The sequence below is a fragment of the Myotis myotis genome, unplaced genomic scaffold (assembly GCF_014108235.1).
Source record: "Myotis myotis isolate mMyoMyo1 unplaced genomic scaffold, mMyoMyo1.p scaffold_m19_p_4, whole genome shotgun sequence".
Lineage (NCBI taxonomy): Eukaryota > Metazoa > Chordata > Mammalia > Chiroptera > Vespertilionidae > Myotis > Myotis myotis.
The window spans coordinates 60,454,215-60,465,644 of record NW_023416346.1 but is presented as its reverse complement, the minus strand read 5'-3'; the positions used below and the strand labels follow the sequence as shown (position 1 = coordinate 60,465,644).

Below are 11,430 nucleotides of genomic sequence, written 5' to 3'. Positions count from 1 at the left end.
TATTTGCTGATTTTTTTGTCTAGAGGATTTATCCAGTGATGTCAGTGGTGTGTTTAAGTCCCCTACTATGATTGTATTGTTGTCGATCTCTCCCTTGATATCTTCCAGGAGTTTTTTTTTTTATGTATTTGGGTGCTCCTGCATTGGGTGCCTATATGTTTATCAGGGTTATATCCTCTTGTTGTATCGATCCTTTTGGTATTATGAAGTGGCCTTCCTTATCTCTTGCTATGGCCTTCACTTTGAGGTCTATTTTGTCAGATATAAGTATTGCTACCCCAACTTTTTTTTCATTTCCATTTGTCTGAAAGATATTTTTCCATTCCTTCACTTTAAGTCTGTGTGAGTCCCTTGTTCTGAGGTGGGTCTCTTGTAGACAGCATATATATGGGTCGTGTCTTTTTATCCATTCAGCCATTCGATGTCTTTTAATTGGAGCATTTAGTCCGTTTATGTTTAAAGTTATTATTGAAAGGTACCTGTTTGTAGTCATTTCTATTTTTGTGCCTGTGTTCTTTCTTACCTTTTTATTTCTTCTTTTTACAGCATTCCCTTTAGCATTTCTTGCATTGCTGGCTTGGTAGTGATAAACTCCCTTAGCCTTTTTTTGTCTGTGAAGCTCCTGATTTCCCCTTCAATTCTGATTGATAGTCTTGCTGGACAGTGTATTCTTGGATTCAGTCCTTTGCTTTGCAACACTTTGTATACTCCTTCCGTTCCCTTCTAGCTTGATGTGTTTCTGTTGAGAAATCATTTGATAATCTCTTGGGGGATCCTTTGTAGGTAATTCTCTGTCTCTCGCAGCCTTTAAGATTCTCTATCATGAAGATTTGCCATTGTAATTATGACGTGTCTTGGTGTGGGTCTTTTGGGATTCATCTTGCTTGGGACTCTCTGTAGTTGTGTAACTTTTTTCTTCCCATATCTGGGAAGTTTTCTGTCATTATTTCTTCAAATAGATTTTCTAATCCTTGCTGCTCTTCTTGTGCTTCTGGCTGCCCTATTATGCGTATGTTACTTCATTTCATGTTGTCCCAAATCTCCCTTAAGTTCTCCTCCTGCTTTTTAGTGTTTTTCTCTAGTTTTGGTTTAGACTGAGCTTGTTTCTCTACCATATCTTCTAACTCACTAATTCAGTCCTCTGATTCTTCTAGTGTACTGTTGAAACCTTCCATAGTGGGTTTTTTTCCCCCAAAATATATTTTATTGATACTTTACAGAGAGGAAAGGAGAGGGATAGAGAGTTAGAAGCATCGATGAGAGAGAAACATCAATCAGCTGCCTCCTGCACACCTCCTACTGGGGATGTGCCCGCAACCAAGGTACATGCCCTTGACCAGAATTGAAACTGGGACCCTTCAGTCCTCAGGCAGACGCTCTATTCACTGAGCCAAACCTGTTAGAGCTTCCATAGTGTTTTTGATTGTAGCTATATCACTTTTCATTTCTTCCTGATTCTTGCATAGGTTGTTGATTTTCTCATCCATCCTGTGAATGAATTGTACAACCATTACTCTGAATTCTTTTTCTGTCATGTTGCATGCTTCAATTTCACTAATTTCCTTTCTTGGCGATTCCCAATTTTCTTTCCTCTGGGGATAGTGTCATCTCCCCATTCTATCACCAGAAGGTTCAAACTTCAAGTTGTGTGGGCCTAGGCCATGTGCAGTGGGAGCTTCACAACACCCTAGTGTCACTGAAGAGCTCCGGCACTAAGATGTGTGGCTTCCATGAGTTGGTAGGAACCAGGCTCACCCAGAGTCAGCGTTACCAGCGCTCAGTGTGGCCTCATGTGCACACTTAGAATCAGGGACCCTGCCTGCAACATGCTGAAACAGAGACCCCCCTAGCATGTGCCGAAAATCAGAGCCCCCTAGCGTGTGCCAGGAGTCAGAGTTCCCCAAGAATCCAGTATCAGAGTCTCTTGCTTCATGCGACCTTGCGCTGAGAATCAGGGTCCCTGTGGGTGCATGTACCAAGAATTGGAGTCACTGGCTCTTAGTGTGAATGCACTGGGAGTCAGGGATCCCAGGCGCACGTGATAAGAAACAGAATCAAGTCACTGGTGCTCAGTGCTGTCTCCCGCCCGGAGAATCGGGGTCCCGGTCAGCTTGGGGGACTGGCTTGCAGAGTAGCACTGTTTCTACAGGAGGTCATAACCTGCGCTGCGGAAAACAGATTTAAGTGTGCGCTTGCCCAGAATCGAGGTCAGGTGGCACTGCCACTCTGCATGGGCTTCGGGTTTGGTTGTGGGGAACAGATTCCCAGTGTCCACACACTCCCAGGCTCAAATACCTTTAGCGGTGTTGCGGGGAACAGATTCCCAGTGTCCGCTCGCTCTCAGGCTCAAATTCTTGTAGCAGCGCTGCAGCCCGTGTACGAGGGGCAGGTCTATCAGTTACTATGGAGCTGCCCGCGAGCTTGCGGGGAGGGGGATAGGCTCTGTGACTCACAGAGATCTGCCACCGGGATGTCTGGGTTCTTGGTGTCTGTGGGTCTGCAGCTGTGGTCACAGGACTCTGTCCCCAGTGGCTGCAGGGTCCTGGTTTGCGTCTGAGACCAGACTGGGTGGTGCTGAGGCCAGGATCTTAGTCTCAGGCAGCTCTGTTTCTCAAGATGGCGTGGTCTCTGTGCCTGTGCTGGCCACCCAGGAGTGTCCATGCTGGGAGCAGGGCTCCACCATCTAAGACTGCCCGGTTTGGCAGCCCCTTGGAAGACCTGCAGAATCTAGCTGTCCCTAGCTCATGCACACACACACACCACACACATCCACACACTCCTCTATCGCTCCCTCACTCTCTCACACTCTCTCCCTCCCTACCTTCCTGCCAGTCACCATCTTCAGGTCTAATTTTAAAAGTCTGATCTTTGGGAGAATGCTAAGAATTTGCTATTTCATAACAAGGAAAGTAATCTTTTCACAGGGAATAAGTTTCTGTAAACAGAGACATTAATGTTTTACATGCAATTTTATTATTTAAATTAAATTTATTGGGGTGACATTGATTAATAAGATTACATAGGTTTTAAGTAGAATATTATACTAAGCAAAATAAGTCAGACAGAAAAAGTTAAGGGCAATATGATCTCACTCATATGTGGGATATAAAACTGAAAGCAATAAATGAATAAAAAAAACCTCATAGTCAATAGCTCAGTTCTACATTTCATATCTAAAACTGTATTCCAAATAGAAATATGGGGCTTAGCTTTCTCAGTAGAAAATAACCATTCAGTAGTTTCTAAAAGTAAATTTAAATACGAATTTACAGGAAAACAATATTTCTTGTGTAAAAGTCATATTTATGAATCAAAGGCATAAACCAAAACGAAGATTATTAAAGTTGACCATGATATTGATAATTAAGTCATATCAATCTGGTAAGATAATACCAGCTAAAGCTAATGAAGATGAGTTGCTTTAAATTTCTCAGGAAAACACACTAATTCTAACACCATTAATTAGAACCTTTCAAGTGATGGAGGAAATATAAACACCTGAACTTGGAGGCAAAGAAATGTAAAGTATAAGTGTGCTGCTATCTGATGTGTCACAGAAATGGTAGTGCCCTTTAGTCTTGGGTACCTTAGGTCAGAGACTGTTACCACCATCTGGCAACTCTGATGGGTGCCATCCAACTCGTGGCTGGAATTAAATTACACAATGCCTATCAGAACAGAGAGAGACTAATGAAAACATTTTACCTTATTGATGCAAATTATGCAATCAAATCACATAAACCTTGGCTCAGAAGGGGCCAGTTCAAAGGGGTCAATTTCTCATTTTATAACAGTACATCAAAACAGAAAATCCACAGTGCCTTTCAAAGCCCTACATTAAGAAAAACAATAATCAGGAGGAACAAGCAAACATTGTTTCATTTACAATTTACTAGCTCTTCCAGTGTTTCATAGAGAGAAGAAAGTTTCAATGATCTTACATGATGATAGGGACAAAAGGTGGACTTATACAATACTGGACAAATGTCTAAATTGAATCAGACTATTGGTATAGCTTTTCGGTCAATGGGTAATATGGGGCAGTTTTCCAAACCAGGCAATCTAGTAGCTCACAGAGGGTAATGTAAATATCCTAAAATGAAAGAAAAAAAATTTACTTTCAACCCAATTATCAATATCTGTATTCACTTGCACACATTCTAATCTATTCTACTAATAAAGACTTTCATATGTTCCCACTATGCCCTAATCACTTTTCAAAGTGCCAGAGTAACAGCACTAAAGCACCGCCTCTGCCATTATGGAGTATAAGGTCTTATTTTATACCATATATACACCTATTTTTGATAGTTCTTTAATAAACTATATTTTTTCAAAGAAAAAATGTGAAGGTGCTCTAGGGATTAATTCAGCTAGCAACAGTCCTTACATTTTACCATTTAAATACTGAAGTTATTGAAATATACATTTCCCCCAAATCCAGTTCCTGGTTAGTCCAGATGAGTTTATGTCTCTAGATGATTGTGATAATGAGAACTAGGCCAAAGCTTAGGGGAAATGCCACTATTGGTCAAGAGCAGAATGTACTTCCCAGGGAACCTCATTTCTCTTCACCAGGGATGAGGGCCATATAAGGTCTGCAAAATCATTTGATCTGGCCCTGCCAAGGCAACCACAGGCAGGACTTGAAATTCAACAAATCTAGGAGCTTTTTTCATAGCAACATAAATTTATATTAAGTGAATTATGTTAAGCCAATGATGTTATAAATATACAAATGGCCCTTGGCAGAAAAAAAGGTTCCCCAACCCTGCTCTTCACTCTAGGTTCAAATTTGTTAGAAAGGGGACCATCACTCAGGATCTTCAGGCTGGACATGTGTCGGTAAACCAAAAGAGGCCCTTCTGTCCTTTTTGGTCATGCCTTGAATTTAGAGACCTGAGCTGTCTATGTGGGGCTAACAGTACCAATAAGATTTGAAGGCACTACTGGACAATACCTTTTTGGCAAATTTACTCCATCTATCACATGCACAGGCTGAAGCAAATACCAACACTGATATAGTGGAGGACCAAAATGAACATACCTTAAAGATGGAAAGGAGTAAGCATATGTAATGTTGGTTACACTATCTCATACTGGTTGTTTGTTATAGCGCGAGAGAGGCAGTAGGCGAGAAAGATTCCAATCAGCTGGAAATAAAATACAAGCAAAATTAAATACACACACCAAAGAGCTTAAAGACCTCAGGGTGTAGGTATAGTCTCCTTAACTTCTAATTCACTAATGACTTCCTTCCTGAAGTTTTTTTGGATAGTTATGTTTGATACTATGCAGCATCTAGGTCACATTCAAAGGATATAAGCGAAGTTCTACTACTACTGTGACCTGGAATTTCACAACTGTAACTGACAAAAATCACCCAAGGGAAAGTCTAAATATCATAGTTTTGGGGAAACTTTTCTTCCTCTTCCTCTGTTATCAGAACAAAAAGGGTATGACTTAGAATAAGAATCTCATCCAGTAAAATTTCCATCTGTGAGGACAGAGATTTTCCTGGAGGGTCTAGAGCAGCATTGCAGTGCTGGCAATGGTGTGTAATACCAATACCTCTCCTGTCCAATAAGATCACCACTGACCACCTGTGGCTTTTCAAAATTTCAAATAGGGGTAGAGTAACTGAAGAAACAAAATTTAAATTTTATTTAAGAAACAGAACCTTTAAAATGTAGCTAGTGGATATTTTCTTAGACAAAGCAGATTCAGATATAGCTATGCCTACTACTTTAGAAATATATTAAGATTAGACTTCATCAATTACATAGGTCAAAATGCTTTTAGTCTTATCTCCACAATGTTTAATAGGAAAAATACCCCCTAAGTAAGTTGTCTAGAGCCACAATATAGACTTTTCATGCTACAGTGAGACATAGCAAAACTCCAGAAATACAACTTGAATCCACAACATAGTACCCACCTAAAATAATAGGCACATATTGAATGTGAGTTTGTATGATCTAAATTTTAATAGTCTGGGACTTACATGCAACTCATCGGAGTTGCAGCTCAGGAAAAAAGAGATTCTAATAATGTTTTAGAATCTTGACTGACTGCAGAGCAAAGCAAGGTTCCGGTCTATCTCATATTTTGTTTAATGAACTGTGATGCTGGAAAGATGCCATAACTAAGAGGGCACCAGGTCTTTCTACAGTTAACTGCTTTACAAAGATATACACGGCTAGAAGTTAATTTTAAGCCTTGCTTTTTGTAGTTTCAAGGAATGACTGGCCATGTAAAAAGAAGAGGTAAAATGGTAATAAAAACTTAAATCTGTAGTTATGGAAAAATGTAAGAGCTAAGACATCAAAAAATTGGAATGAAAAAGCCAAAATATTCCTTTCCAAATAAGCTAAATAAAAACCCAATCATAAATGATTTACTACATATGCTTCATGTACTGTGATGAGCAACTGAGAGTTGTGAAAATGTAACTTCTCTGAAAATGCCCACTATCCAAGGCCCTGAAGTGAAAACCTGAAGCCTTCAAAGTGGAAATCTTCTAGCTGACACCTATAAGAGTGATGAAACAGTTCCTAAATACATGGATTTACCTGGAAACAAGCAACTCCAAAGGAAATTCCAGCAACAACTCCCATTTCTGATTCTATAATGGTCATCACCTTTATAAAACAACCCTAATGGGAGAGAAAAAAACTATTAAGTACAGCACAAGCAATAATATTTTGATCATACATGTTGGCAGAAAGATGAGCTTTGGATACACTAGCCTTTTTCCATTTTATTAAAGTTTACTCTTTCATGTAACAAACACTGTCTCCTTTCAAGCACAGTGTTTTTGGTAGAACTTTGAGGAACAGAAGTTCCACCTTTTGGATTATACATTTAAAAAGCGTTTCTTGCTAGTTGTATGAACTCAAGTCACACCTTTTCTGAGTTTCAACTTCCTCATTTATTCAATGAGAATAATACCTGCCTTATTTCGGATTATGTGTATTGTGATTAAAAACTAAAAAGTGAGGCAACTCTGTATTCAGTTAATATCTTCAAAAAAATTATAAAAGGCTCCTTACTTCATTGTTTACTTTATCAGCATCCCTCTGAGGAGAACAATCTTCAACTTTACAGCAGCTCTTGGGAAATCCTTTTTCTATGTAATAATTAGTATCCTTCCAATCTCTAAAGTCTGTGGCACCACAACAATGTAACTGAAAAATCCCAACAAAAACAATGATACTTCACATTACAACTTTGTAGTCAAACATTTAACCTATCATCTTAGATTATAATTTGTGTTCCAAACAACATTGGGACGGGGACAGGTGCAGGGTGGAGGGGGTCAATGGGGGAAATAGGGGACATTGGTAATACTTTCAACAATAAAGATAAATTTTAAAAAACATTTATTATATGTAATTATTTTTTGTGTGGCTGTCCTTAATTGGCATTATAATTCAAAAGACGAACACTTGTTTCAAACACCAAATGTTTCTAACATTTTTGGACTGGCCTTACTTTCCTGCTATTGTTGGTGCTAACAGGACTTGGGCCGTGATGTCAGTGGGGAATGAAGTGTTGCACATGTGAGGAGAATGATGAGGAGAAAATGGAGATACGTCCCTTAGTATCATCATACTCTTCTTTTCAGGGAAATATCTTCATTCTCTACTGATCTAAGATTATAATGAGAGCATAGGACAAGTGTACCCTATCTTCTTCTCTCAGGGGATAGGGACTGTGCCCCCCTCTTGATAAGACACCTCCAATGATCACTTACCGTACTTTGAATCTTGTCTACTGCATTGCTTCTATAATCTCCCGTAGCATTATACTGCTTTAAAGCTTTCTCATAATTATTCTTAAAGCTGTCCTTAATCTATAGCAAAGAAACACAAGGCCAATAAACAAAGTCAAATAAGAAATTCCTACATCTGACAGCAGCAATATGCATGGTAATTAACTTCTATGGACCAATCCTGTCCTTCAAGGGATATAGTTTAGCCGAGGGGACTACTAATGTTTGTAAGCAAAACATTACAATAAAAGATGATAACCGCTACAAGTTCAAAGTGCTATGGGAGCATGTATTTATTCAAGTGGCAGCTCTGTACTGCTGTATTCACCCCACCCCAATCTTTATCCAGTTTTAATAGCACAAATTTGATGCCTATGGAATGTTTAAGCTACTTCACTTTGGGAGGATGCACTACCACATTGTAAAAAATACTCTCATTGATGAGCCTTCACTACTCACTGAATCATTTAGTAGCCCCAGGCTTAAGAGAGTGGAATGCTGATTCCTAATTCAATATTAAGGTTTTCATGATGTGCATTAAGTATATCCAGTCTTTTCTGTGTGGCATAAATGGAGATGGTATCAATTTTGTGCTTTAAATAGTTTCCTATCCAAGTTATAAACTGTACCATCTCCACTTTAATAGGTACTTATACACAGAAAAATTACTAGAAATACATGTAATTATGGGCATCTTTAATTTTGTTCTGGTGATTGTTAGTCTTCACCATTTTTTAAAATTTTCTTTTATATTAAAAGTGGACTAGAATTTTTACAAGAAAGCCATTCTTGTTAGCTATGAGTTGCAAAAATAAGGCTTTAAAACACAACTGTAAGTGATTTTTAAACTAGTCAAAGTTGTCTTTAACTCTGTGATTTAAATGAATCCATTTTTATCTCCTAAACTCTGGCTTACCTCATGTCTGAAAACAAATCCAACAATGGCAGCGACCAGTTCAACCAAAAAAATGAGAGTCAGAAACATTGCATACTGCAGGATAAAAAAAAAGTCTAAGTCAGCATAAATTAGATACATCACAACAGCAAAGGGAGTCAAGGGAAAATGGTCTCTTCAATCAGCGTGTTTTTTATTGAAAAGGACAGGGAAAGCACAACAGAAGTGGTAACTGGCAGCTGAACTATTACTTGGTAAGTTTTCATAAGGAACCAGAGAAATCTTAAAAGGCCATGGCCAGTTCCAAAAAAGCAAAGCCCACTTCTAAGGAAAATAAGGACTCACCAGTTTTAGCATCCACGCAGAAGCTCGGCAGGTAGCAAAACAGCCAAAGGTGCCCAAAAGAATGATGACAGTGCCAGTGCCGATGAGCACGAAGGGAACATTGGTGGCCTTCTCATTTAAAAGGGAGAAATAATTCTCCAGGCTCACCTTGCCCCAAATGCCAACGGCAAGAAGGATAACACCAGTGATCTATGTGGGAAATCAGAGAATAAAAAGTTATACACTGATTTGAATAGACTTAAAAGTGATTTATGTATATTCAAACCACAAACCACTAGGTATTTAAGTAACAATAGGTGTGACAATTATTTAGCAGTCCATGGCCACAGAGCTGTGGCTGGGATGTACCAGACAAGGAGGGGGAGGGGTGTAAAGGGGATCTGCTCAAAAGGGCAGGCCTTTATAAATCCACAGCTGGATCATTTTAGGCAGCCCAGGTAGCCAGGGTGAAGCCAGGGGGCAGCTAGAGAAGGCAGCTTAATAAAATCCTTAAACTTCATCTGTTTTGCTGTATAAACACAAACCCAGGGTATACTTGCCCGAGGGATCAAAAGTTTCTTAACTGTCTTACTCCTGCTTAATAAAACCTTCCTGGAGGGGCGGGGTATTTTTATGAATTCCAGAAACTTCCCCTTCCCCCAACATCAGCGATGAGTACAAAGGGATGGTACACAAAAGCAAGTCCAAGGATAGATTGGCGGGAATGGGGCCATTACCATACTTACCTGTGAAATACTCCCCTCTTATGAAGCAGTGAAAAGAAAGAGACTATTATGCAAGCAAAAGCCCTCAGAGTGGCCAGCCCAGCCCTGCTTCTCTAAAGGTCCGGGGACACCCTCTGCATACCCTGGAGGGTAAACTCCCTTCCTCGCCGCCCCCCTCCCCACCCCACCCCGCATCGAATTTGAATGCTGGGCACGTCTGGGTTCCTCAGTTCAGCCTACCGGCCGCCGCCAGTCCGCACCACGACCCCGGCAAGGGCGAGATGCACGCGCTCAAGCCCCAGCAACTCGTCGCCTGAGTCCCCACAGCACCTCTGCCCAAATCTCTCCACCCCATGTCTCCCCTGGAATCCCGGACCTGAGCTCCCTCCGCTCAGGGTCACACCCCCAACCCAAACCCAGGGTCCCCTCTCGTTCCCGGGCGTCTCCGTCTCTCACCCAGAATATGAAAGTGTAGATCAGAAGGACGCTCTTCAAACAAGTGATGACTGGTTTAGTCTGCAGTCTGCGAGACGGGGACGCCATGACTAGCCCTGGACCCTGCCCGCCGAACTGGGGATCAGAGCCGAGGAAGCGAAAAGCGGCGTCCCCGAGTCTCCCCGGAAACTGCCGAGCACTTACGAGCGTCCGCAACTGAGAAGAGCCGGAAACACTGTTCAGTTTCTAGAGGGCGAAGTCCTGAAGGTTGCCCGGAAAGTGCGACAATTTCCGAGCGCCCCCTGCCGAAGGTTACTGAAAACTATATACAAAGGTTCTAGTGTTGGGAATTTCTTAGATCTTTCAGTGTACCTGGCTTCCTTTTTGCACTAAAAATCTTCCCCGGTGCCCCCCTCGCCCCGCCTCTCCGCGGTTCTTATAACTTCATGTTTCTATCATCATCAGCGCCCGCGCTGAGATTCGGCCTCGTCGGCCCTTAGTGCCCTAGAAGGAAAGAAAAGAGTAAAAAGTTACAAGTGACCTAAGAACATTTTCATTACATGGCAAAATACCCACAAGAAATGTATTTCCAAGGAGGAAGCGGGCTGCGAAGCGATACATGCAGTCACACGTTTTGAGACAAAAACTGAAGGGAAAAGTGCGATTTACTTGAGGGGCAGGATTAGGCTGCTTTGTTTCTCACTTGTTTTGTGCTTTTCAATTTTTGAGCATTGTTTTATGTGGTGGGGAGAGAGTATAAAAATGAAAGGATTGTGAGAAATAATCGCTTGTTGAAAGAATTCCAAGCTAGGTATGACAGATTGATAATACATTTTAGAATTTCCTCTTCTCATTCTCTAAGTAATTGGAAAGTTGAGGGGAAAGTGTTTAAAAGTAATTAATGCTGAAGCGGAAGTTCAGCCATTAGGGAAAACTTTTAAAAAGGGAAGGTGCTACAGAGAATGCCAGGTAAATGTGATCCCCTTTTAAATGTTAAAACTGAAAGGCACACTATATTCCAACCCCTGGGTTTTCAGATCAAGAACCAGCTGATCATAAAGAGGCTGACATCTAAGGTCACACAGCTAATAGCAAAACCAAAATTTACTGTGCTAGTATTATTTTTCCTTTTAAATCATATGTGTAGGTAGCTCCATGTCCCCATGTTATGTTTCATGAACACAGAACATGTAGTAAGGTCTGGTTCCTCAACTAAAGTGTAAGCTCTTTGAAGGCAGAGGCTGATAGTCTAGTGAGTGGGTGTTATTGCTAGAGGA

At 40.7% G+C, this 11,430-nt stretch overlaps 1 protein-coding gene across 1 annotated transcript; it reads right to left on the bottom strand.

The window, feature by feature from the left end:
* Window positions 1–3,291: 3,291 nt before the first annotated feature.
* Window positions 3,292–10,397, bottom strand: TSPAN6 (tetraspanin 6). Its single transcript, XM_036305690.1, has 8 exons — window positions 10,175–10,397; window positions 9,015–9,203; window positions 8,691–8,765; window positions 7,757–7,855; window positions 7,053–7,187; window positions 6,573–6,656; window positions 5,048–5,153; window positions 3,292–4,093 (listed from the first exon to the last, which is right to left on the bottom strand). The coding sequence occupies exons 1-7, from the start codon at window positions 10,259–10,261 to the stop codon at window positions 5,085–5,087; spliced, it is 738 nt and encodes a 245-aa protein (XP_036161583.1). The 5' UTR covers window positions 10,262–10,397; the 3' UTR covers window positions 3,292–4,093; window positions 5,048–5,084.
* Window positions 10,398–11,430: the final 1,033 nt, after the last annotated feature.

What these genes read in the sequence shown, in the direction of transcription:
- TSPAN6 (XM_036305690.1), bottom strand. Translation starts at nt 10,261, where the DNA reads ATGGCGTCCCCGTCTCGCAGACTGCAGACTAAACCAGTCATCACTTGT. An exon ending in CTGCGTGGATGCTAAAACTG is followed by an intron (nt 8,766 to 9,014) that starts GTGAGTCCTTAT and finishes TTTATCCTGCAG; the next exon opens with TATGCAATGTTTCTGACTCT. An exon ending in CTGATAAAGTAAACAATGAA is followed by an intron (nt 6,657 to 7,052) that starts GTAAGGAGCCTT and finishes CTCTCCCATTAG; the next exon opens with GGTTGTTTTATAAAGGTGAT.